General features: G+C 33.1%; 3 protein-coding genes and 1 non-coding gene across 5 annotated transcripts; 1 reads left to right on the top strand and 3 right to left on the bottom strand.

The window, feature by feature from the left end:
• The first annotated feature begins 8,128 nt into the window (after window positions 1–8,128).
• Window positions 8,129–11,182, top strand: LOC116022887 (protein NRT1/ PTR FAMILY 1.2). The gene is made up of 4 exons (XM_031263789.1): window positions 8,129–8,526; window positions 8,630–8,847; window positions 9,540–10,084; window positions 10,169–11,182. The coding sequence occupies exons 1-4, from the start codon at window positions 8,385–8,387 to the stop codon at window positions 11,088–11,090; spliced, it is 1,827 nt and encodes a 608-aa protein (XP_031119649.1). The 5' UTR covers window positions 8,129–8,384; the 3' UTR covers window positions 11,091–11,182.
• A 130-nt stretch (window positions 11,183–11,312) lies between these two features.
• On the bottom strand, window positions 11,313–11,386 carry TRNAT-AGU. The gene has a single exon. It is a non-coding gene; the product is annotated as a tRNA-Thr (tRNA).
• Window positions 11,387–12,413: 1,027 nt separating this feature from the next.
• Window positions 12,414–17,296, bottom strand: LOC116023767 (probable plastidic glucose transporter 2). Its single transcript, XM_031264777.1, has 14 exons — window positions 16,967–17,296; window positions 16,426–16,598; window positions 15,969–16,083; window positions 15,807–15,874; window positions 15,558–15,690; window positions 15,145–15,244; window positions 14,928–15,040; window positions 14,626–14,719; window positions 14,124–14,277; window positions 13,903–14,046; window positions 13,721–13,794; window positions 13,521–13,609; window positions 13,170–13,284; window positions 12,414–13,078 (listed from the first exon to the last, which is right to left on the bottom strand). The coding sequence occupies exons 2-14, from the start codon at window positions 16,565–16,567 to the stop codon at window positions 12,896–12,898; spliced, it is 1,524 nt and encodes a 507-aa protein (XP_031120637.1). The 5' UTR covers window positions 16,568–16,598; window positions 16,967–17,296; the 3' UTR covers window positions 12,414–12,895.
• Window positions 17,297–20,252: 2,956 nt separating this feature from the next.
• Window positions 20,253–23,301, bottom strand: LOC116021882 (protein CURVATURE THYLAKOID 1C, chloroplastic). 2 transcript variants are annotated; one of them, XM_031262394.1, is made up of 7 exons: window positions 23,151–23,257; window positions 22,981–23,086; window positions 21,554–21,645; window positions 21,145–21,231; window positions 20,940–21,002; window positions 20,704–20,741; window positions 20,253–20,426 (listed from the first exon to the last, which is right to left on the bottom strand). In XM_031262394.1, exons 2-7 carry the CDS (start codon window positions 23,084–23,086, stop codon window positions 20,372–20,374), a joined length of 441 nt encoding a protein of 146 aa, XP_031118254.1. In that variant the 5' UTR covers window positions 23,151–23,257; the 3' UTR covers window positions 20,253–20,371. The 2 variants fall into 2 exon arrangements, with proteins under 2 accessions (XP_031118254.1, XP_031118253.1); XM_031262393.1 differs by having other exon boundaries at window positions 22,981–23,301.
• Between the last annotated feature and the right edge of the window lie 4,049 nt (window positions 23,302–27,350).

Here is a 27,350-nt window from a genome sequence, read left to right as displayed (position 1 = left end):
CCTCTCGTCTCTCTCCTCCATTTTCTCTCTGCCACTAAGCAAAAAACGATACCATAAACTCAACAAAAAGAGTCAATATTGCCTATATATATTAACTGACATGAAGTATTATCCGGTTAGAATGTAGTATCTGTTCATAGCTACTGAAGCACAAAGAGTCAACAGATGCCTCCACTGATGCTCGAACCCACACCCTTCCACATGGGAGTGTACACCGGATGCCGCTTGACCACATGAAATATTATCTAATATAACTGACATGAAGTATTATCAAACACACCTTGACAAAAGTACCTTACAAAATGAAATTAAAAAACATTTAGCGTACGTTATTACTTATTAATATCCAGCACTAGTTATGTTATTTCATTTAAAATTAATTAAAAAATAAATTGGTAATTTAGTGTCAGATATACCCGGCGGCACTAATTAATCACCTCAATAACTATCACTAGGTTTAATTTTTGTAGAACATAATGGAATGATTTTAGAAGTATTTTATTTTTAGGAAAATACTTCTAAAATCCTTCCATTATGTTCATGCCAAGCATATTGATCCAACCCTTTATTAAAGATCAAGTCATTTGAATCCAGATGCCCCTCATCAAGCTATATATATATATATATATATATATATATATATATATATATATATATAAAAGTTTTTCTATGAAAATAAACTACTTGAATTCCAGAGGTTCTTCTGTAGCGTGTTTCGGTCACGTATCTAGCATTAATTATTTAGATCAAAGGAGGATGTCTGTTTTTTGGAGAAGGGAGAGGGGTGGGGTGGGTAGTGAACTATAATTAATTGTGACATGCATGAATGAGCATTGGTGTGGGGAAAAGGTGGTAAAGCAAATGAAAGGATTGTAATATTATTACACCTTACCATCCATCCAATGCGGCCAATGGTTTAGGTTTTGCAGTGTTTTGTTTTGGGTCAGCTCCGTTGTAACGTAACATCGCCATCGCTTCTGTACTTGCATTATATATATATATATTGTGTAAGCAACAACACAATAATCATACCCTCTCATCTCCGATCCACTTCTATTATTGACCTCTCATCTCACCTCAACATTATATTAAAGAAAAACAGAATTGAAGTTGGTGCATCATATCATCCATTATTTTTTTTTTCTCACTATTATATATAATAATTCACATTACCACTATTATTACCTTAACTTTTAAGGATCCCACACGTGTATTGTCCTTTGGACTGCATGCCCTAGCTACCAAAACCTTACATCTTTTATGAGATCTAAATTATTAGTGATATAAAGTGAATAATGATTTTATTTTTTTAAATAAGTGATGCATCATGGTGCCTTTTACTATCTCAAAGTTTCAATGTCATGCATTAGCCATCAATGATGCTGTTTGTGGATCGGAGCATGCACCAAGATGGAGGTATGGCGATATGATGATGATAATTTTAATGTGAATATAATGCAATAATTGTTAATTACTTTATTTAAAAAATACACCAATATCAGTGTGTGGTAATGACAGTTTCAGTGTCAATCATTCATAACCAATGATGCTGCGCTGCTTGAAGCATGCACCGAGATAGATGTGTGGCGATGACAGTTTTAGTGTGAGTGTATTGACGACCAATGACACCCTTCAAAATATGCACCGAGATTGGTGTGTATCCATGACAATTTCAATGTGGCCAATAATGTTGTTTGAACCAAACAGTAAGATGGACCTTCAAGTCCACAAATGGATTGAATTAGACATTCATATTCAGTCAATAATAATTAATCAATAAATAAAAGGCCTAAAGCGTTAGGAATTGAGATCACACAAAAGCTATTTCTCCCATATTTTACTGAGACATATTTTGGAGCGACTTAGCTTGAATGGATACAAATGGCATGTCATAACGTAATGCCGGTCTTTCCCATGCTTTCGTGCAGAGATTTGAGGAATTCAAATCATATGTTAAGTGCCAGCCATGAACATGCGACGGGACTTGAATTAATCTCCCCAACAATTCCCAATCCACGTTAAACATTGTTTTAAAATGAAACGCATCAAGTAATTAAGAAGCATACTAAAACATTCAAACTTTATTCATTTCATATATGAAATTACAAATTATTTTTTCTTTCTAATTCCTTTCTTGCTATCAAATGTTTCGTGATTTTTTTTTTAAAGTCATATGATGACTTAACAATCAACAGTGTTCTGTAAAACTTTTTTTTTTTTTTTTTTTTAAAAAAACTTATTTGATGACTTAATCATCCATGGTTAATCACACCATTAAAAAGTAAAGAATATAATAAAGACATGCATTATGTATAATAGGGGTATTTTTTTTTTGTTTTGGCATTTACAGAGACTAAAATTGAATCTAAAATATTTAACTAATATTAAATATAAAGTTACTGGATTACAAAATTTTGTTTTACTTCAAAAATGCAGCCGGTCTTTAGTAGGGATGGTAATATAATGGATCTGATTAGGATGCTTACATCCACCACCCAACTGACTCTTATACCTTATATTAGTTTTCACGTATTGCACAAATGAGATAACGTCTAATAATTATTTTTAAAGAAATAAGGTACAAATTGGTCACTGAATGTAACCTGAAAATGTAATTAGACCACTTAACGAAATAAAAGTGTAATCAGGTCTCTGAACATTCCAAATGTATGCAATTTCACGTGATAGTAGGTTAACATCCATTTCATCATGTTGCTTGCTTACTTGGACGGTGAGTTGGCATTTTAATTATTTTTATTTTTATTTTTAAAGTTTATTATTAAAAATTATTTAAAAATACCAACTCACCCTCCACGTAAATTGGCAACCTGATGAAATGGATGATAACTTGCTATTAGGTGAAATTGTATATATTTGGAGTGTTCAATGACCTATAATAAAAATTTTTATCCATGCATCGCACGGACAATTGGACATTTATTTGCTCGAATTCAAACAAGGATAACATCAGAAAACATATTTGATCCAACCCATTTCATCAATTGCACTATATAATATTTATTATTATAATTTATATAATTGTATATCGATTCAAATATTATTAAAATATAATTACAATTAATTCTGCTACACGATACATATAGTCAACAATATAGTCAATTACAAAATTGGTAATTTAACTATATATACTCAAAGGATCATTTCGGTAATTAACTCTTAAAAAAATTAATATAAATATTGAGAAATTGTATTGAAAAGTTTTCTCGTCTCCACCGGATTTGAGTGAAATTACCATCTCAAATAAATGAGAGATAAAACTATATATATATAAGAAGTAAGAAATCATTCAAATGTTGTCACTCAATAACATATTATAATTCGTTCCAAGAAGGTTTTTATTTAGTTAAAGATGTAATGCTTGGAAAGTTGTAGTAATTGTAGTTGTGTCGGAGTGGTTATTGGGTATGCCTAGAAATCATGTGGGCTTTGCCCGCGTAGGTTTGAATCCTACTGACCACGATTTCTAATATTAATGTTGCTTTCTATTTTTATTGATCAATCTTAAATTTATTTAGATTTTAAATATTTATATTATTGTAAATAATAATAATGTAACCATTTTTTATAGATTTGATATTTATATTTTAGGAAATAACTTATATAGTATTCTAATATATATAATGTCTATTGATGATACAAATTTCCTTCATGTAATTAGTATGTACAGCAACATAAGTAAAGTGTAATGTAGATTAGCAAATTGGCTCTCGACCCCCGCAAATTATATTGTGGACCATGATCATAACTGATACTGCAGTTGTGTTGAACGGATACTGCAGTTGTATTGAAAAGATACTGCAGTTGTGTTGAAAGGAAACTGTAGTTGCACGGAACAGAGGTCGTTCATCCGTTCAACACAACTGCAGTATCTATTCAACACAGCTGTAGTATCTTTTCAACACAACTACAGTATCCATTCAACACAACTGCAGTTCCAGATGAATGACACGACCTCTGTTTCGCACATCTGCAGTTCCTTTTCAACACAACTGCAGTATCCTTTTAACACAACTACAATATCCTTTCAACACAACTGTAGTATCAACTATGACCCATGGTCCACAATGCATTGTGGACCATGGTCCACGGTATAAGGACTGCTCAACCTCCCCTCCTTTAATAGCTCTTGAGTAAATTGAGAGAAAATACATAGCCTAGCCTCATGGGTCTTGTTTAGAGATGGAGAGAAGAAGGGAAAAGTCCTTCTCATATAGGGCTAAGGTTCCTTTTATAGGGTTAATACATGTACTCGTATACAATCTACGTACAAAATACTTAGCGTCATATACCAGGGGTATATTCCCAATCAGCTATATATTATTACCATTGAAGAATATAAGAAAATATATGGTGGATATGATACATGTGCATGTCAACAATAGTTGAAAAAGAACGAAAGTTATAATGATTGGAGTATTTTTGACCGGAATATTGTATAGTACAACTCTTATACTATAATGTTAAAAAAAATAATGAAAAAATAAACATAAATGAAAAATATAACTTTCATTCACAGTTATTAATTAGTTTTTAGATACAACCGCTTAAGTTAGCTTGGAGTCTAAAGCAAAACAACCGTATATATCTGTTGCGATGATAAATTCAATATATCATATATCAAACATTTATTTCTCATCATAATGGGTTTTATTTTTTTGTTTTTTCAATATAATGACATGTTTTAAACAATTATAGATATCTAAATATAATTATGCATTTCAGACCTTCTTCTTTTCTTTTCTTTTTTTCCTTTTTTTTGGTGTGTGTAGTGATAGTCTACAAACTATACATGAAATGTAAATTGATTTGACAGAAAGAATAATGTTAACAAGAGAATCGAACTCGTTACTATTGGTATGAAAGTTTTACTTTTAATACTCCATAATACTCAAGCCCGGCCCATAAGTGTTCTGACGTTGATTACATATTTAATATGTTATGATACATTTATGCATAACTAATGGTACATGACCACACGTCCGCATAAAAAAATGTGTTTATATTTGAACCAGTATCTATATAAAAACGTTTAGTGGAAGGAAATATTTTTAGTCAAAAGTTCATACTTCAACTTCGCCACATACAACGTAAAAGCAAACCATGGTAGGTGGTCAAACTTGTATTTATTACTATTAATTATTAAATTTATTTGTTTTAACTTTGCCTCATACAATGCGAAAGCTAAGTTGCTAACCATGGTAGATGGTCAAACTTGTATTTATTACTTCTGTATTTATTTGTTTAAAATATTTTTTTTTTACTAAATTGTACTGTGGCAAATATCACAATCATATCACAAATATTTGTTGCCTACATATGTGTAGACCAATTAATCACATTGATGCATCACTTCTTCCTATTCATTAAGCATTGATTGATTTTTATCACAAATAATCAAAATGTTTTTAATTTGAAGTTAGATTAAATTTTGGCTAAAGATCACAATAAGCTAAGAATAATATTACACATACTTTTTACACCAGTACTTAATACAGTATTTTTATATTTTGAAATATGGTACATATGTCTTCAAAGTATAATGTAACTTAACTAGTTGATCAGTTCAAAGCGAGTTGATAGTCTATAGTTGTATTTGGAATCGGAACACGTTTATTGTTGAAGAATTTATAAATTGTTATGACACGTTTATTATTGCAATAGAATCGGAACACGTAACCGGGGTAAAATTTGTTACAAATATACTTATATAATTTTCATTATTGGAAAGCAAATTGAAATGGACAGAAAATGAAGCTTATAGATAGCGATAGGATGTTGCAACAATAATTGTAAGGGGTAGCAGAATTAGTGATCTCTTGAGGATACGGGCAGGTGTTGAATATGGCGTTGCGCTACTGTCATGGGCCCCCCTTCTTATTACTCAATTTCGACTCCTCCCTCCTTTTTTGGCACCCTTTTCACACGTTATCTCCTTACTTCACTGTACTCCCCCAAATTTCCCCCCTTTCTTTTTATAAATTTAATTCATTATTATAAAAATAAACCAGTAGCCATAAGTATGAATTTCAAACCTAAGGTCGAACACATGTCCTTTGGTGGTGCAGTGATATGAGTTTTTGAATTGACCCTGACGTTCTACTCTTTGTGAAATTCTGTCTTAGATACTCACTGAATATTACTCTAGATTTAGTCTATCATTCACCAAGCTATGTCCCGAAAGCACAAATCAGTATTCATGATTATATGTGTTGGTGTTAATATGAACATTATATATAAACTCACCGTTATCATTACTAAGTATTTGATACCTATTCCGATTCCGATTCTTGTGTGCGAACTAAACGCACCATAAGTTTGAGCGATTTCTATTACAAATAATATCGTTTCAAATGGCATCAAACCATTTACCTTGAGATTGGGCGGTGTTAATGAGAATCAAAGGGTGTTACAATTAACTTCAAGTGTTTGCCCATAGTTGAGAAGGTGGGTCAGCTGAGCTAAGCCGCGTATGGGTTAATTGGTTGACCTTCATATTTTCTTAGCACCAAATAACTTAGAAATAAGGTCTAAATTGATCACTGAATGTAACTTGAAAATATAATTAGACCATTGAACACTTCAAATATATACAATTCCACCCGATAATATGTTACCATCCATTTTATCAAATTGCCTATGTTACCCTCCCCCCCCCTCCTCTATCTTCGTCTCTGGCGGAGCCAGAGACGAAAACAGATCTTCGCCTCCAACCGGAGATGAAGGAGGGGAGGAGAGGAGGAGGGATGGTCGACAGTCACACCGACATTTTTTTGAATATAATTTTTTAAATTTTTTTTATTTTTAAAGTTATTATTAAAATTTATTTAATAATACCAACTCACCGTCCACGTAAGCAACCAACCTGATGAAATGAATGATAATTATGTGAAATTGCATACATTTGGAGTGTTCAGTGGCCTAATTACATTTTTATAAAGTTCAGTGACATAATTGCACTTTCATATTAAATTCAGTGGTCAAATTTGAACTTATTCCTATAACTTAACTCCTAAACTTGTGTATATCCCATTTTAACTTTATAAAATCACCTCTTGATTACAACAACGTGATTACATATAAATAAACAAAATCAAGCTCTTAAATAGTAAAAAGATTAATATGATTAAAGATTTCCAAAGTAGGCTAACTTATAATCTAAACTTAGTTGGCAAGGAATTAAACTCTATTAAATGTTAAACTCACATTTCCTCAAAAAAAAAAACTCACATTTAAAAAAAAAATCCTCAATAAGAAATACGCTACAAAATTGTTACACATTTTTAATAATTAAAAAATATCATCATATTATAATCAACCACAAAAATTGAAAAACTTAATTGTAGTATTACACATTTTTCACCGTTGACTTACAAACATGTAAAAATATTACGGAGTATAATCTTTATTTAGTATTGATCATAGAAATATGGTTAATAATATAATTAAGAAAAAATGGAAATTTATGTCCCTCCATAATATGCCAATTATCAATGTCACTACTGAATTATTAGTGGTGTAAATATTGTCCATCAATTTTTAAAAACGGTACATATATTGTCTTGCCCATGGTGTAAATATTGCCCCTCTATCAGTACGGAGGGGCAATATATGTACCATTTTTTAAAAATTAAGGGGCAACATTTACACCACTAATAATTCAGGGATGACATTGATAATTAGCATATTATGGAGGGGCAAAAAGTATAATTTTCCCTATAATTAATATCAAGTGTAATCTATACTTAATTATATTCGATACTATATAATAAAAGAAAATATAAAAGATGGTATTTGGTATCATCGGTCAAAAAACACTCTACCGTTAAAGTCACTTGATTTAGTAACTATGATCACGAATCCTGTGGGATCAAGATGTGAGATTTTGAACTGAAAATTTTCTTCTTTTGTAAGTAAGTACAAAATATTTTGAGATTAAGTAATCTAATTTACCACATTCAGAAATCCTATCGAATCAGAGTTTAAGTTTCGTGGAAGAGAGATTTTACCTTTTGTAGGTAGACCAAAACACTTGTCCAAAATATTATATATAGTCCATAACGAGTGATATGAATGAAATTATAATTATAAGAAATAATAATAGGAGGAGGAGGAAGAAAAAGAAGGTGATGATGGCACGGCATGGCATATCTGCCTGTCTTTCCCAAAAAGCTAACACAGTATAGCATACCCCCATGATCCTTGTCCTCTGACCACACCTGACTCCCTCTCCCTCTCCCTCTCTCCTCTTTTTTCATTTCCATTATTCCCTTTTTCATTTAAACCATTACACACTTTCTTTCTTTCTTCCCCTCACTTCTCTCTCTCTCTCTCTCTCTGTGTAAGTTGATACAAAAAAAAAAAACATGAAGAAGCTGGAGATGGAGCTGATGGAGCCGCAACTCCAACCACAAGTGGAAGAAAAAGAAGAAGAAGAAGCAGGAACAGCTGCATTTCCAAGAAAAGCCAGATCAAAGGGGGGTCTTGTCACCATGCCATTCGTCATAGGTAGTGTCTTGTGACAACCTGCGAGCTTTTAATTAGGTCTCGATGTTCGTTGTTAATTAATGGGTGTCGGGAAATTTTTAATTTTTTTTTTTTGTTGTTGCAGCGAATGAGGCATTGGAGAAGGTGTCAAGCTATGGGCTTGCGCCCAACATGATTCTGTATTTGATGAAAAACTATGGAATGGGTGTGACCAAAGGCCAAAATTTGCTCTTCTTCTGGTCCGCCGCCACCAATTTCTTGCCTTTGCTTGGGGCTTTTCTTGCCGATTCATATCTGGGTCGTTTCCTCACCATTGCTATCGGCTCTGTGTTTAGCTTCCTGGTAATTAATTAAAAATCTCATCTTTTTTCGTGTTGTTTTCTTCTTTAATTTGTTGGTATCTGCAGCTTCTTTTGAACTTTTTCTTCTCTCTTCTTCTGATTTCTACTTGGTTTTTAGCGCACCAATTGTTTACTAGTTAAATGTGTGAAGAAACCGATGTGTACTGTGAATTTATTATTGATTGTTTCAGCGTATTAACATCGTTTTCTCGCTAGTTGTTCAAAATACGCTTCTCTGCGAAAATGAATTATAAAAGTGGGATTGTCATGGTTTCCGCTGATGTAGTCAGAGGATCCAATGCATGTGAATTTGCTATAATGATGAGCTCACTTGGTAGGACAGTGTTTCCTAATTTTAATTGTTTGATTGCTGGACCAATAGTGACATGTTTGACCAATCATCAATTGTTTGGGATAATGACACATCTTCTGGGATGATTGTTGCTGAAACCTTAAGTTCATGTCTTCAACAACACAAACCAATTCCATTGAAAAATTATGCCCTCCACCCCAAATTCATCAGACTTCTTCTTGGTTTGAGCTAGTCAGCCCTAGGCAACCTATTACCCAGTACACACTCTCGGGTCAATAGTGTCAAAAAAATGATGGAAACTAATTAAAGAAAGACAAGTTTTGTGGGTTGAAAACATTAAATTAATTGGGACATAATAACCTTAAACTGCTTATTTACAGGGAATGGTTGTTTTGTGGTTAACTGCAATGATTAGGCAGTTAAGGCCTCCAGCATGCACTCAATTAGGCCAGCCCTGCAAAACTGCTTCACCAGCACAATACTTTGTGCTGATATCCTCATTTGTGCTCATGTCGATTGGCGCGGGTGGGATAAGACCATGTTCTCTAGCATTTGGGGCAGACCAGTTGGACAAGAAAGATAATCCTCAGAATCAGAGGGTACTAGAGAGTTTCTTTGGTTGGTACTATGCTTCGGCTGCTATTTCGGTTGTAATTGCCCTGACTGGCATTGTCTACATTCAAGATCACTTGGGTTGGAAAGTCGGGTTTGGAGTTCCAGCAATCCTCATGTTGGTCTCGGTCGTTCTCTTCATTGTTGCCTCCCCGTTGTATGTGAAGCGAAAAAGCGGTAGGAATTTGTTCGGTAGCTTTGCTCGTGTGCTGGTGGCTGCTTACAAGAATAGGAAGCTCTCTTACCCATCTAAGGTTTCTGATTATCATTGTGACAAAGGTTCAGAATATATAGTGCCTAGTGACAAATTAAGGTATGAATGATGAATCTAACAAAACCTTTTAGAGATATGCCTGTTGTTGATATGATCTTTAACATTTATCTGGTTTGGTCTTAGGTTCTTAAACAAAGCGTGCATCATCAAGAACCCTGAAGACGTGAAGCCAGATGGCGTTCCAACGAATCCCTGGGGTCTATGCACAGTCGAGCAGGTTGAGGAGCTAAAAGCTCTGATTAGAGTGATCCCGTTGTGGTCTACTGGGATCATGATATCCATAAACATAAGCCAGAGTTCGTTCCCTTTACTTCAAGCGAGTTCGATGAACAGACATGTCACTAAAAGCTTTCAAATCCCAGCAGGATCTTTTGGCATGTTTACAATCATATCCCTAACAATATGGGTAGTCCTCTATGATCGCGTGATCCTTCCATTGGCCTCAAAGATCAGAGGAAAACAGGTTCGTCTCAGCACCAAATCAAGAATGGGAATTGGGATTTTCCTGTCTTCCTTGGGAATGCTAACCTCGGGGATCGTGGAGCATGTTCGACGAGGAAAAGCAATCCAGCAAGGGTTCTTGAACAACCCTCAAGCCGTGGTGGAGATGTCAGCAATGTGGCTCGTGCCACAACACTGCCTGAACGGATTTGCTGAGGCTTTTAACGCGATAGGGCAAACTGAATTCTACTACTCCGAGCTCCCAAAAAGCATGTCCAGCATTGCCTCGTCTCTGTTCGGGCTGGGGATGGCGGTGGCAAACCTGTTGGCGAGTGTGATTCTGAGCACGGTGGATCGTTCCACGGGAGGAGGAGAAGGGAAAGAGAGCTGGGTTTCGAGCAACATAAACAAGGGTCACTATGAGTATTACTACTGGCTTCTGGCTATCTTAACGACGATTAATCTGCTCTATTTTTTTGCTTGTAGTTGGCTTTATGGACCTTGTGTTCAAAACTTCAGTAGCAATGAAAAGATTGAGGGTGATAATAATGCACCCAAGGAAAGGCTTTCAGGACCAGGAACACCATTGAGAGTAATGGGCTAGTGTAGTAGATATAGTTGTATTATAAGGATATATATAATGTGATTTTGATTATTAAATTTTACTGTTATTTGCAAGTGTTGTTGGTTGTCCAATCTGCTCAGCTCTTTTGTCTTGGAATTGGCAAGTGTATGGGTCCAGTTATAAAGATATCAAGAGGAAAAGGTTGCCATGAGAACAAGTAGTACTATAAGGCAACTCAAGGAGGGGGAAAAAAACAAAATCTGCTTTCATTGAGAGTCGAACTCAAGACCTCCCGCTTACTAAACGGGTGCTCTAACCAACTGAGCTATGAAAGCTGAATGAAAAATTTGGAATGAGTATATCTATATCCATGCAATTTCAAGTTGAGATACAATTCATTGCATTTTTCAGTTGAGATTTTTTTTTTCTTACATTTTGGTTTCTTAGGTGTAGTTGTAATCATCATAATTTTTTATTTGAAAAGCACCAATAATTTAAAAAAAAATCAAATTTCTCATTTATGAATTAATTTGAGTGTACTAATTAAGTAGAAAAGTAACAAGAAATATTAGAGTTGTAACTTTTACTAATACTATTAGGGCAAGAGATTTTGGAATACTTATGTTTGAATCATAGGGCGACCTAAGATGTGAACAACAACTTAATGACTTGGAATGGACTAACACAAAAGGCCAACATTAGGCTGGCTTTGGAGGAGTTAGGGATCGGGGAAGCTTGTTCCAGTATATTTAATAATGTAAGATTAAGCACACTAATAAAATAATTGGAACTCAAATAGGTCCATAATTTGTTCAAAATTTACTTGTTTACACTTCTACTACACTATTCACAAAAAAAATGAACAATGCTAAAAATGACATGCCATACACGTTAACATGCTTTAGCTTTGTACTCTTTCTTTCCATCTGATGTGAAAATAGGCATAATGTCCATATGGTACTAATTATAATTATAATTTAACTATTATTATTATTATTATTATATTGTAAAATGTTTTTAAATATATCGGAACTATTGATTGTCAACATTTAATATGTGCCGTCAAGTATTTTTAAATGCACTAGTTAAAAATCAATGAGAATCAATGAAGCACTTCTAAATGCACCGTCAAGCACACTTCTAAATGCACGTCAAACATTTCACTTCTAAATGCACGTCAAACATTTCTAAATGTACTAGACTTGACAACCAATGAGAATCAAGTAGTCCACGATGCATTTGGACATGCTTTACAATGCATTGATAATTATTTGAAGGTGCATCCCACGTATTCACACCTAGCAGCATGTCCGTATCTAATCTCATTCCTCGAGATACATAAGTAAAAGGAGGCATGCCAAGTAGACTTAAAAATAAAAACTGATAAAGATAGTCCATTACAAAATTTCCCGCGAGTAACAACATTTCAAAAAAATAATAATAAAGTCTCAAGAATACTTGTGCTACAAATGTAATGGTAATGGAGGAATTATTTGTGTTTCTTGCATCACTCCAACTACTATCTGGAACCCAACCCAAGGGCATCCCGCACCAAACTATTATTCATGGACACTAATTATGGGCATCCTAAGCTATTTGCCTAAACCTCACATTGTCACTGTGACTAATATCACACGTCCCATTTACGTGTGTTGTGTATATATACTATACTAGTAGAGTATGCATGCACAGACCTCCACATTGAACAGCATTGCAGATTCTAGAGTCCAGATGCTGCATTGAATGGCGAGAGTAATTGGTGCATATGAGAACGGAGGGTTCTGTACCTGTGTCCAGTGTACCGATTCACAAACAGCTGGGATGTGCATAGATCCATCCCCAAACTAATGAGACAGGACGAGGGCAAACTCGATTTCTTGAAGTGTTTTTCCCTTCGTTTCCACCACATTCTTCCGCACAAAGACCACTGCTATCAAGCAAAACGAGGCAAATGTTGTATACACAACTTGCGGCCCAAGTTGTTCTAGCATACGGAGAAACAAAAGACCAACAAAAAAATTTATGACCTGCCATATCCCAAAAGACTAATTAGTAAAATGCCACTGTCTTGCAGTTCTCACTCAATGAATGAGCAAAAGGAAAAAGAGAAGAAATTACCCAATGCACAGCCATGCAGATAGCCATTGCCTTTGCCCTAATCCGCCCAGGGAATATCTCTGACAGGAGAAGACTAGGCACTGGCCCAGCGCCAAAAGAAAATGTCAGGACACACCTACATAATCAACTCTAAATTAGTGGGTCTTTATGTCGTGCCAAGCCATCTAAAGCTCCATAGTTCCTATTTTTAGTTTCATCAACCACTTCATAAGAGATCTCATACTATAATTTTCAGTCAGTCTGGAAACAATCATCCACAGCTTCTTAAATTGTCATAATATGGGATCTGAACTTCAGTTACAAATAAGACAGCCATTTTATGATGACCTAACTTTCAAGTAGATTACTCACATTAGGATGCCACCAACAGATAGATACACTTTTGCCGAGTCTGGAATAAATGAGACTGCTGCCAATACTTGAGAAAACATTGAGCATGCCTGAAACAAGAAAACAATCTCAAAAATCCTTATAAAAGCTATTAAAATGAACTCTAAATGCAGCATTATTGATTGGCCAATAATAACTCCGGAAAAGAATATATCTATTACCATGCCAAAGAAACTCCAAAGAAGAAGCACCTTCCTTCCTAGTCTATCCATTAAAGTCATTGCAATAATGGACCCTACAGTCAATAGATGCAACAGATTAATTAATAACCATCCACACGTATATCTCACCTTCAAGGATAAAACAGTTGGCAAAAACATGAAAGTCAGAGAACTCTCCATACCTGTCAAATTTACAATCCCTATGCAGATGTTTGCGATATCTGAAGGTACTCCAGCACTTTTAAACACCGTTGAAGAGAAATAGAAGACAGCATTTATACCAGATAGTTGTTGCAAAGCAAATAAGGCAGACCCGATGAATACCACTGCCCAAATCATAGTGAGTATTTATATTTATGAAGAGAGAATGATACAGTGAAATAGCATTTTCAACATTAAATACCTCTAAAGTGAAGACCATGAAGTAAATCTGACATTTTAACATTATCACCCTCATCCACTTTTTCGGTCTTGGAAAATTCTGCCATAGCAGATTTAACATGTGATCCTCCAACAAGTTTCTCAAGTTCTTCTTCAGCTGCTCCAGTTCTTCCTCTCTGTGCCAAGTTCGGAAAAAAACTCAAAACTCAAGTGAAAACGACCAATACAAGAACAAGTAGATATTGACAAGTATGAGGGCACAAGGTTTAGAGCTTGGTGCTTTCTTTGTAGTTTGTACATAGTGCAGAGTATATGCCTATATGTGTAACTGCATGCTTTGAAGAGACTTTTAGGATTATAGTGTTATAGCAGGTGCTTTGTCTGAATATACTGCAGAACTTATTTCTTTTCAAACCACCTATTAGGAATAACAATTCATAACATATTAAAAATTTCAGCATCACTATCCAAGTCCAAAGTGAAGACAAATGACTAAAATGCACAGTGGCCAATGAAATTCTCACCTTAACAAGCCAATGGGGGCTTTCAACACAAAACTCCATCAAAATAGCAAGTAGTGCAGCAGGTACAGTAGATGCCCAAAAGCAAATTCGCCACCTGTAGATCATTAGACAAGACAACAGTAATCAAGTGTTTTAAGCTAAGAAGTGGCTTTTGTGCTTTAAATTGGCGACCTATAGTGTATCTAAGTATAAAGTGAGCCAAAAACAAATTTGTGTCAAATGCTTCTTCACAAGCAGGCTGTGGCCTATGAAAGTCTAGATGATGCAAAGACAGATCATGATCCAACTCAAAAGCATCTTACCAGCCAACAACATTCTTGGATGGAATACCAATGAAAAGAGAGCCCATGATACCAAGGCATGTTGCAATCTGAGTGAAGCTCCCATAAGTGCCTCTTACAAAAGCAGGTGAAACCTGCTCAAATAGATAAGCATAATGCAAGGTAAATGTAATAGTTGAATGAGACTTAGATATATCTCTTGGTTGGAAAAAAAAATATAGAGATATAAAGTGTGTACCTCTGCCACATAGAGAGCAGCAACAGGAGGACCGAGACCCATTCCTGTACCAACAAAAAATCTTCCTAGAAGCATACTTCCAATAGTACTTGTTGTGGCACTGCACTTAAGTGATTGAAAAGCCTTCAGTTAAATTAAGAAATAGTAGACAATTTCATCAAATTCAAGGTCAGAATTTCTCATTTTGCTCTTATATTCATTCTGATCCCTATAACAACCACCTTACATAACCCAAAAAACTAAACATGGCCTCATTTTGGCAAAGCAAAAATAAAAGGACGCTTTCTATACTCCTTAATATACATTGCATGTCAAATTTTACAATAAGAGCAGAGAATGTGAGACTCCAACCAACCAGTCTCTAGTAATTACCATTCATGTGAGCATGTAATAAACTATTGGGCATATTTTACCTCATAGAAGCACCAATGATCATTGGTAGAGCAGACAGTTGAAATGCTCTGCGCCGACCAACCCCATCTGCTATCCAACCACTAAATATGGAGCCAACAAATGCACCTGCTAAACATGTACTCACCACCAGACCTACAGTTGAAAACAACAGCTCCATAAAGAGACTAAATTGCAAAAGACTAAACAAGAAAAATTAAGGGGAACAGACTACAAAGGCAAATAAAGTGAAGATCCATCTCAGAAGATACCTTCAGCCATAGTACTACCACCAAAGCCAAGATCCAAAGAAATAGTTTCTAGAGTCTCATTAACCACCCTATAAACCAAAGAGTCCAAAATTAAAGGCATAGAAAGATATTTAATTTGCAAGATAGTGTTTAACAGATTGAATTTCAAAATTGAATACATACCCAAGGTGGTAGCCAAATAAGAATGAAGAAAGAGTAGCCACCAGAATGTGTGGCAAGGGGCGCTTCCAGGAGGGATTCCCAAGTTCTTCTTTATAAAACCCATTTTGTAAGAGGCCTAGGCATTCAAACCAAGAACTAAAGATCAGGTATGTAATCTTATGTTAATCTTTTACATTGCATCAGCATCAGGTATGTTCATCAAAGCATAGGATGTCCTCACATATACCAACTATTATATTTTATTATATACCCTGAACTTTACCTGGTGAGCATTAATATATTATTGGAACTGCAAGTTGCAAGTTTACCAATATGTAAACTAAAAAAATAATAGAAATAATCTGCTCTAAAAAGTAAAATCACACAGATTTCTACACAACTGAGGCTGAAAATTAAGGCATCAAATATCTCAAAAAGGTAGATCTTTAAATATCTCAAAATGAGTATGTAACTTTACCTGCTTCTTCCTTATCGTGAGGATAGGGATGTTCCTCCCTCTCGTAAGAATGAGGATGCTCCTCCCTCTCGTGAGGTTGTGGATGATCCTTACTAAATGCACGTTTGTACATCGAGTATATATCTCCCTCACGCCCTCGCATATCAACAGCAGTTTAGGAACTCAAATCAACTCTGCCAACACAAATTCATCGATGAATATCGTCATTTTATTACAATGGCAATCCATGCAAACAACGCAAGGAGATCATGATCATCTACACTACATCAGGAATTTAAAAATGAATTCTAGATCTGATATCTCCACTTAACAGTGTATAAAATTAATTCCAGATCTAACGCCTCCACTTAAAACTCATTAAATGAATCCCAACCACCGATATCTCCACAAACAGAGAATGAGAGATTTTCAAAATAATTGCGCCACACTAAAACGTTACAATCACGCACATTACAGATTTACAGAGAGACGCGATCATCAAAAGAGATGCATCTATACGTCAGTTGGCAGGGGAAGACAGAGCAAGCATGCAGAGTATTACCTGGCGTTGGCAGAAAGTTTGAAATCCTGAAATTGGTAAAAATGCAGAGATTGTATATAGAGGTGGCTAAAATGCGCCAGTGGCGAAAGAGTTGGAGTTACGTAAAGGCGCCACGAGAAAAATGCAGAAATGGATGCTAGAGTGCGCCGTGAGTAAAGGTTTTGTTTCGATCGGTGCTCGGTTTGGCGGTGTGCTCAACCGGAAACCAAATCTTATATAAATCGGCGGTGAGAGTTTTCTGTGTAGATTTTTTTTCTTTTGTTTTTCTGTGAGAGAGATAGAGAGAGAAGCGTCTAGAACGCGGGGACCAACATGGTTCCTGGCGTTTATGATTTTGTGTTTCACCGATTAGTTACAGAAAGTTTCGTCGTTGTCCCTGTCATCTATTGACACGTACAGATTCAGGTTGCCTTTTTCTTTGTCCTCAAGTTTTATAAACATTTCCCATCTTTTAATATTTACAAATGTAATCTTTTAATTATTAGACGATAACTAATGTAGTAATATGAATTTAAAAAGTTGGAGTATGATTTTTCATGTCCATAACTTTATATTACTCCATATTATATATTTTTATCTTAGTTCTAAAAGTTCCATAGTTTTTACCTATATTGCCATGATCTTCGAATTAGAACTTCCAAGATCTATTGTCATAAAGAGCATGGTGGCATGAAAGGTCCATTGTTATCAACTGCGTTTAATTCATTCAAACGTGTCTCATTTGATGTCATCAATAAGATAATTTCTGCGAAGAGATTTGCAGCCATCACTTGTAAAGATGAACTACATCGGCAACCTTATCATATGCCTCTTCAGTAATCTATTGCTATAAAATAGTAAAATGTTGCTAAAGACTTTGTGGTCGAACGTCATAAATATGGTTTTTCTAAATGGAGGGTCACGGAAAATGTAGAAGGAGGGAACTTTCTGCATGGAGAGTTACAGAGTAATTTTTTTTTTCTTTATTTAGTTTTTTGTTCTTTAAAGAGACCGAAAGACATGATTGATCGATGTGAAAAGGAAAAAAAATGACATGGGAAAAGAAAATTAGAAAAATATGAAAACTCATACGAAATCTAACAAAAAAAAAACTCTAATAGTCTAATACACTCTAACTCTTGTGAGTGTACCATCAAAATTAAGCAAGAAATGAGGATAAAATTGAAAATAAACAATAAGCACGACATCAAAAGTTAAAGATACAACCATTTTCACTTGAAAAATGCATAACTTTGGCAAAGACTAAAAGTACTTCAAGCTTTATAAGTACGCATAGATATGCAAGAAAATTTTCTCCGCTTTTTAGGTTCATGCTAAAAACACCCTTATAAATATGTATAAACAAAATCTTGTGATCTGTCGTTATGATTTTCACTTTTACCTCGTAACCAAAGCATGAATTAGATGTAATTAATATATTTACGTGTATTCAAAAGCGATGAATGTTCAATTTCAATTGAAATAACAATAATAAAGAAATTGAGATATAAAATATGACTCCCAACCAATCACAAATTATTCTTATTAACATATTCTGAGACTATGTTCATAAAAAAAAAACATATTATGAGACAAGTCTTATAAAAAAATTAAAACAAACAAACGAGCCCCACAATCAATAAAATTGATTTTCCCACTTACCAGTCACCACTTGTGCAATACCTTCTTTTATTTATTTATTTATTTTTTTAATTTCCTAAGAAAACCAAGAATAAATATTGTAGGTTAATTTGCAAAAAAGAAAAAAAATATTGTAGGTTAAAACATGTGCAGAGTACCTAGTAAGGTGATAGTGACGTTAGCTTTGCATTCAATGCATCAGTTCACATTATCATATGAAACTTAACAAACACTATTTATATGCATGCTAAAACATTTTTAATTCAAAATAATATTTACGTTGAGAATGACAAAAGTAGTTAAATCTGGTGAAAATCTATGAGAAAGTATAGAATAGATATTACCTTTTAAAAAATTATGAATACTTTAAAAAATATGAGATTAATTCCACCACATGAAACTTCAAGCAATGAACAAAAATAAATACAATCAAGAGAAAATGTCCCAAAAGTACAAGTTGGTATGCGATTTGTGTAAGGAGAACTGTTTTTATAAAGTTGTTTTACAAAGTTAGTATTTAAGGGAAATTCTATTTGCACCACCCCAATTGCTATTTACATTACCCTTTTATAGGTTTGCTAGTTTTATATATGGTGTAAATAGAACAATTTGTTATTTGTACCATCTTCATTAAAGTTAGTCAAACATTATGTTTTTATTTAAAAATTAAAACATTATTAAAAAAAAAAAAAAAAAAACTTGCCTTCTCCAATGAGAAGGCGACCCACCGGAGAAGACAGCCCCTTGCAAGGCGAGGGTTTTCTTCTTTTTTTTTTTTTCTTTTTTTATTTAATGTTTTAATTTTTAAAATTTTAATTAAAAAATTATTAATGAAATCTTGTAAATTATATTTGACTAGGGTAGTGTAAATAGCCATATTTACACCCTTATTGCGATTTACACCACTTATGAAATTGTTGAAAATTTTCATCTTTTTACTATTCTAAGGTTATTTACACCATGTTTTTTGTTCTAAAAAAAAGTTATTTACACCACTTTTCACTAAAGGGTGGTACAAATAGCAAAACACATATTTAAATAAGGGATAAATCTAATTTTAAATCATTGAACCATAATTATAAAATAGGTGATAAATCTAATTTTGTAAATAACACAACTTTGTAATTCTAAAAACATAACCTGATATTTAGTGAAAAAAATTTTAAGTGTGGCCCACAGATTATAAATGTTCTCTCAATATTGGAGTTCTATTACAGGGGGTTATAACAACTATAATTGATACTCCGATTAGTCTCCATGCTTTTATCAGAGTATAAACTAACCAACACAAAGATTAAATATACTATTGACCTTATGGTTTAGTAGCACGAAATGACTCTCCCAAATAGGAGATCATAAATTCAAGCCTTAATGGGTCAGTATTGACTCTTTGTGCTTCAATAGACTGAGAAAGTAGTTATGAAAATATACTAACTCACAGACCAAAAGTGCAATTTTTCCTATTATATACTCCTATTTGGTAGGCAACCCACCTCTAATAATATTGTACTAGGCAGTGCTTTAGAACTTCAGGAATCCCATCTATTTTAGGACTAGCTTCAGAGAGATCAAGCTTCTAGCTGGAAGTTTTAAGGTCAACAAGGTTGGAGTTTGGTTGAAAAATGTAAACATTCTGAAAATTACCCAAAAAAAAAAAAACACCAAAGAGCACAATACCATATGAACATCACAGCTCAAACAGCAGGGTTTTATAACCAATATTTCCCTTCAAATAGGTGTATAGAGATTACATTACATAAATTACATATCCATAATCCTTTCGAGTTACTGACCCAAGACATCTGAGATCGATTTATTCACTGATCGAAACAACTCTTCTCTGCACCAAAAAAAAAAGAGAGTAAATTTCGTAAGAGCCAAGAATACAACTCTCAGTGCACAACCAGTTTTGAGCATGTCACTTTTAGAGACTTGAATAGACGGTAAATCAAAACTAAGATCCAATGCAAAGAATGTTTCGCAATGACTAAAAAAGACCAACGCTACAAGGTTTATCAATACATTCACCGATAGCAATAGTTTAAAGACAAGGATGGTGATGGGGTAGAAAGGTAGATCATAAGACTTGGTTTAGGAGAGTTGTTTTTAGTTTTTACCTGTCAGGTTTGAACAGGAGGTAGCGATATACGAACCACTGAAAATAAAGGAGGAAACAGAAGATCAAGTTAATAATTGAAGATATGTTACGACTGGCTGAAAAGAATCAAGGAAGAAAGACAAGATATATAACGAAAAAATTAAAGATAAAGCTTCCACCACAGGTTTTTAACATTTTTTGCTTCCATTATTTAAGAAAGATTTAGCGGGATGTTAGGAGTGACAGAGAACTTACAGAAGAAAACAATATTCCTATAAATTCAAGCGTACTTGGGACTATAGGAAGTTTGTCGATAGCCTGTTTATAGGAGGAATTTTGAAGGAGGTTAGAAGATAATTATCAGTATCAACAAATCTGTCATGAACACGTCAAAAAGAATATCATGGGAAGTATGGAATATAAATATAAGCTACAAAAAAGATGACTCCAAAACTATTACCGCAACAAGATTTATTGCTGCCCAAACCCCAACAATACCAGCAAAACCCAATCCAATCAACGCAATACGGTCTTCTGATTTATCCCACTGCTCCACAATGAAATAAGACATCAGACGGTAAATAAATAAATAAATATGCTCAAACCAGTTAGGAGGACAATTAACAGCAACTAGAAACTGCAATGATCTTTGAACTTATAAGAGGATCAGTAAAGTATTCTATAGTGTATTTCAACCCGAGAAAAAAAAAAATCTACTCCATAATAATTAGTAGAAAACTATATCAAAATGCAAAATTTGTGTTGGGGAATTTTGGTTATAATAACAACAATTATGAAACAGAAGGTGTATCTACTGTGTAAGGATAGGAAAAATAAAGGCTGATCTGATGGCAGTGACGGGTACTCACAACATTCCGTATAGATTTAAAAGAAATCGAGGTAGAAGATTCAGAGCCTTCACTAGTGGCCTTTGCAGCAATTGTTGAACTAACTGGTTTTTCTGAAATAGAAGAATAACACAAATCAATGAAAAAAAGTGATGGAATGGAACTTTCAACTCTACCCATGTACCAAGAGTGTTTGCTTTAGTGTTTTTTTCAATCAAATTGTATCAAGTAGAGCATTTCTGGTTTCGGAGTTTCACTGCTCTCTCTCTCTCTCTCTCTCTCTCTCTCTTTATTTCCACAAGTTACAATTTGATTTGAAAAATATAAAGCAAATAACTAAGGATTTCACCTATGTTTTCTTAATATGATAATATCTAATCAAAACTTGAAAGGGTTATGGCATTTGCTAGACTTTGCACCATTTGTTAGCATTCATCTTTACTATATCCTTACAAATTTTGTTTATCGTAATTCTAACAGCCTTGCATCTTTTAACGTAGTAAAAGCATGTATAGCACCTCCCGAACCAAATCTTATACTTTAGCATTAGTAGTTTTAACATCTGCACTATCCAAATGCCAATAGAAGGCTGCATTCACCAACAACATAAATTATTTAGACACGGAAAGCCTTAGACAATGAACTGTAATAAACTTTTTAGTTCCACCAATCTAGTTAACATTTCCACATTATGAGAAGTAGTCGCATCTCACGCTCTAATTGGAACCACATTATAGTGTCAGGATCTTCCAGAGCAAACGAGCTCTATGAAATTCTTTTTGAACAGAAATATTATGCTGGTTAAGACTACACCCAATATAGTGGGCTCCTTATGGGAGCCAACCCTGGTCCTCCCCCAGTCGCTGAGTCAACGTGATTTAGCCCTCCACTATCCTATCAGGCCGGGTGTGAGCCCTAGTGCAAGGAAATTTAGCCTTTTGTGGGCAAGAGGTACAACAAAAACTAGTTATTAAATGGTCTTTCTATTTCCTACAGCATCAGCATTCTCACAGACTTAAACTGTTAAAATCTGATCCCAAAAAGCTAGAATGTCAGAATTAATCATCTATTTCATCCCAAAGATCTAAAGACCACTGCCCCTTCAGTTCACCTAACCTTTTTGACAGCTTCACCGGCCAAACTCATCCAAAATCTTCAGCAACCTCAAGCATTGTACTTATTTACATAACTCTTTTCTAACTTAAATATGACACAATAACATAAAAAGGGCAAAATTCCCTTAAAAAGCTTGCATCTTTACTCGAGCTCAACAATCTAGGCTTCTTGATTGAACCATAACTTCTAATGTCACAAAAAATTTCCCAAATTCAAGGTCAAATTTAAATACTAAGAGTTAATGCAGTACATTTCAGCACTGCAAGCAAAAGGAATATTTTTGAACCTTGAAGGGCTAATATATATACATAGTACCATAAAAAGAAACCTACCCGAAAAAGTACGAAGAGTAGTTATCGGACTAAGTCCAAAAAGAGGCCGTCTTCCATTGATAAACACAGCTGGGTGGGGAGGCAACCTCGCTATAACGGAGGCCATCTGAAAAATAAGCGAAAAATTGCAGTCACGAGAAAATTGAGAAGGAGGAGCTGTGGGTGTGTACCTGGGTGAGGTTGGATTGTTTGAACGGTATTTGGGTCCTTTTGGGATTCTGAATTTGAAGACTAAACGCCACTTCACTTCTTCGTGTCCATCAATCATCCGCAGTTTAGCAACAAAGAAGTGGACCATAGTTCATACCATGTTTTTGCGACCCCGAAACTCTACGTAACTACAAAATGACCCCAAAATTTTTATGACTCCCACACTCACATATGTGTATATATATTAACTAGTTTTATACGCACATTGCGTGACTGATTTAATGCTTTAATGGTTATGTTTAAATAAGTAATTTAAAGCATAATAATGTAAAATTATATAAGAAAAATTCATTATAGTTGACATTAAACTTAATGTTTAATTTGTATTTTTCTAAAAATAATTATTTAAATACTTATTGTAGTTTGTATGGTATTAGATAGCAGATACTACTTCTTATTGAAATTACTATAAGTTTTGTTAATTCACTTTTGAATAAGTTTGTAATTTTCTTCGTCTTCATTGCTTGTCAGCTTTTTTTTGTTGGTAATGTTTTATGTTCAATTGAGTTACTAGTGATAGTTTGTAAAAAGAGTATATTTAGTCTAATTAATTTTATTACATTAAAGAAATATTATATATGTGTGTGTGTGTTTACCTAGCATATAGGAGTCTAATCTCAAATAGATCATCATCACCAAAGTATTATGCACATATCACAACAAATTTTTACTATCTCTATCCAACTTAATTTTCGATACATTTTTTAGTCATAAAAAAAAAACACTATTAACTTTTTTACTCTTTTCAGTTTACAATTCTAAACGTGAAACTCTTCAAAGTTAGTAGGTAAAATTAATCAAAAGTTGCATTGTTACTCTTTTGGGGTGGCATGAAAACGCGTTAGAAACTAGATAGATTAATGCTATGTTGGTGTGTAGAGATGTTTATCAAATTTTGATTGAAACTTTTATAGTCATAAAAATAGATATAGAAAGTCTCGAAAGAGATAGTCGAATAAGTAAAGCATGACTCTTAATCGAGTCTGTTGCATATGATCTTGCTTATAAAATATTTATATGTTGTCGCAAAATGCACAAAAACTTAAAAAGAAAACTCTAATTCTTATAAAACATGTGCATGAATTAACTATAATCGGTCCATGGATTACAGTTTTCACATTGATTATATTGTAGATATTAGAAATTGGAATTGCTGTGTGAGTGGCCTAAATTTGAATGCTCATAATATTTTCATTTGATATGATAAATAACAAGAATCATACTTTCAGAAAAAAATCGAAATATTCTGTGTTGTTGTATCGAAATAGAGCAAAATCATACAAAGATCCTTCTTTAATGGGCCTTTTGTCCGACCTCTTGGGCCCAAGTCCGAACAATGTTTCTGGAAACCTCATCGAGTAGTTCTGAATGCGTGTGTTTGGGCCACATTTAATCACAAAAAACTACAAATTATACCCAAAATCATGTTTTATATTATAATGTGGAACACCAGCATATGTATTCATTTTTAATATACTAAAAATTCATTTTTAATGTATTACAAATTCATTTTTAATATAAATTGATTTTTAGTATATTACTTTAAAAATGAACATATAGTATATTAAAAATAAAATTTCAATACACTAAAAATGAATATTTATAATGGTTCATAGTATAATTTGTCAAAAATTACTCAGTATTCTTTAAATTAAATAGTTCTATTGTGGCTGATCACATAATTACATATGGACAAAAATATTAAGTCTACTAAAAAAATATTATTCTCACGTTTTAATTCTAATGAATGAAAAAGAAAATGCACTACTATCATACACAGTGCTACAGTTTGGTAGTGGGTCATTGTCCTCATTTACAATTCAATTTTTTTTTTTTGTCATAATGTGATATGAATCAAAATCTTTTTTTTTTGTAAGTGGAAATTAAATTCGAATTAAGATGAAACTTGCACTTATACTCTTAAATTAAATAATTAATAGGAGAACTACTGGAGAAGTGCCAAATACACACTTAAACTAGTAGAATAGTGTAATTAAGCTGTTGAATTAAAAAATAATAATAATAAAATCAATTAGATCATTAAACTTGTAAAAACAAACTAATATTTTTAATTGGTTATTATTATGTAACATGTTGACTAAACATAATAATAATAATAATAATAATAATAATAATAATAATAAGTATTTGATGATAAGTAAAAGGATTTGGGTTGGAGGCGTTGGCGGTGGACCGTCGGTTAAAATGGTAGGTATTTGATTGCTACTCTTTTACGTCTTGTTGATAAGTAGGCCCTTAAGCCTAATCCAAGCCTACGTGGATTATGGCTTCTGTTTTTCTTTTTATATACTTCTCCTCTCACTTTGCTTTTATATACTAGTACTACTAGTACTGCTATTATTTTAGGGGTGTGTTCAGCTAAAATTATTTACAATATTATGGTGGTATGCTATGAGCATAGTTACCTCAGGACATTTATAAATGCTAAAAATGTATGAGTTTATAACTTTATATATATTTCTTTCTTTCACATAACATTACTTTCGAGTAAGCAAAGGAAGTAATATGATTATTTTTTAATTAAGGTAATTATAAATAACATTCCATCTATCTCATTTTTATCTTTCGTGTTTATTATTTATTAGTTAAACTAACTCTTATAAATGGATTATGATCAGTAGTATAATAATTGATGTCTAATATGTTCCTTTAAAAAAGTATAAAATAAACAAAAAAGAAATAAGTGACTTGAACCGTTATATTTTTTTCTTTTTTTTTTAAAGTCATAATTGAAGACTTAAATGCCATTGTATTTTACTGAATTTAAGTTGTTTTGCTGGTGAAAAATAAAAAATATCACACTACAATAATATTAAGACTAAAAGAAAATCTTTTTAAAAAATTAAAAATAAATTACCACTTATAAATCTAATAACTAATAGGATAAGACTAATGGCCTGTTTGGTTGGATGTAGTTTGGAGGGAAATTGCAATTCATTGAAATTGCAATTCATTGAATTGCAATTCAGTGAATTCCCAAACTACAGTGTTTGGTTGGAGGGAATTGCAATTCCGCAGAATTGCAATTCCCTCCAAATGTTGAATTGCAATTCATGGGGTACCCTCCATGAATTGCAATTCGGTGGAGAGGAGGGGCAATTTGTTGGTGTAAAGACAATTTTGCCCCTCCTCCCATACCCTTTGTCTTTTTTTTTTTTAATAATTTGAAAGAATTATTATTATTATTTTGAAAGAATTATTATTATTATTATTATTATTATTATTATTTTGAAAGAATTATTATTATTATTATTATTATTTTGAAAGAATTATTATTATTATTATTTGAATGAATTATTATTATTATTATTATTTGAAAGAATTATTACCTTTTGTCATTTTAGTCATTTTGTCGCTTCTTACCTTTCAATTCCCTGTATTCCTATTTCTGCATACCAAACACTGTAATTTCAATTCCTACTTTATTCATTGAATTGCAATTCCATCGAATTACAATTCTTTTACCCCTAACTCCTTTCTCCCAACCAACTAAGACAAAATTAGAATTAACTCTAAACACATTTATTTTGCTTTTTCTGATTAAAAGACGGAAGGTGCAACAGTAATCCCGTTGGCAGCATTTACTCCCATATTGTTGAAAAATCTCTTCTGCTGGCTTCTTGCTTTATTTAAACTAGTATTTTACCCGTGCGATGCACGGATGAAATTTTTGTATTAGATATTTAAGTAATAAAATTAGAGGTTAAATTATAAACAATAAATAATTATCATATTTTTAGTGTATATTTGTTCAATGATAAGATAAGTGTAAAAGTATGAATAATATATTTCTCGATATTTAATTTCATTACTATCTAAATAAATACGGGAAAAAGTGTAAATAATTTTAAAAATCATTAAGATGTTTAAAGATTCTTGGAATCAAACTGTATTTTAATGTTTTTTAAAATTACTTGATTTAAAATAGTTTTGATCCCATATTTTTTTTTTGTATAATAAATATGTTTGAAAAGTTAAAAAAAAATAGTATACAATAGTCTGGAATTAAAAAAATCTCGAAATTAAAACATAATGACTTTAATTATTACTGTAGCAAATTTTGTTTTGAAAGTAAAGAAGTAAATAAATTTAATAACAATTATAAAGTTAAAATATTATTTTAGAATGAAGCCGAATAT

Source organism: Ipomoea triloba, chromosome 6 (assembly GCF_003576645.1).
Source record: "Ipomoea triloba cultivar NCNSP0323 chromosome 6, ASM357664v1".
In the NCBI taxonomy this organism is placed as follows: domain Eukaryota; kingdom Viridiplantae; phylum Streptophyta; class Magnoliopsida; order Solanales; family Convolvulaceae; genus Ipomoea; species Ipomoea triloba.
This window is presented reverse-complemented; position numbering and strand designations above follow the sequence as displayed.

What these genes read in the sequence shown, in the direction of transcription:
- LOC116023767 (XM_031264777.1), bottom strand. Translation starts at nt 16,567, where the DNA reads ATGCGAGGGCGTGAGGGAGATATATACTCGATGTACAAACGTGCATTT. An exon ending in TGGTAGTACTATGGCTGAAG is followed by an intron (nt 15,691 to 15,806) that starts GTATCTTCTGAG and finishes TTTCAACTGTAG; the next exon opens with GTCTGGTGGTGAGTACATGT. An exon ending in TCTGCATGGCTGTGCATTGG is followed by an intron (nt 13,079 to 13,169) that starts GTAATTTCTTCT and finishes GGGATATGGCAG; the next exon opens with GTCATAAATTTTTTTGTTGG.
- LOC116021882 (XM_031262393.1), bottom strand. Translation starts at nt 23,278, where the DNA reads ATGGTCCACTTCTTTGTTGCTAAACTGCGGATGATTGATGGACACGAA. An exon ending in CAGCAATAAATCTTGTTGCG is followed by an intron (nt 21,003 to 21,144) that starts GTAATAGTTTTG and finishes TCCTATAAACAG; the next exon opens with GCTATCGACAAACTTCCTAT. An exon ending in TAGGAATATTGTTTTCTTCT is followed by an intron (nt 20,742 to 20,939) that starts GTAAGTTCTCTG and finishes CTTTATTTTCAG; the next exon opens with TGGTTCGTATATCGCTACCT.
- LOC116022887 (XM_031263789.1), top strand. Translation starts at nt 8,385, where the DNA reads ATGAAGAAGCTGGAGATGGAGCTGATGGAGCCGCAACTCCAACCACAA. An exon ending in CACCATGCCATTCGTCATAG is followed by an intron (nt 8,527 to 8,629) that starts GTAGTGTCTTGT and finishes TTGTTGTTGCAG; the next exon opens with CGAATGAGGCATTGGAGAAG. An exon ending in GTGCCTAGTGACAAATTAAG is followed by an intron (nt 10,085 to 10,168) that starts GTATGAATGATG and finishes GTTTGGTCTTAG; the next exon opens with GTTCTTAAACAAAGCGTGCA.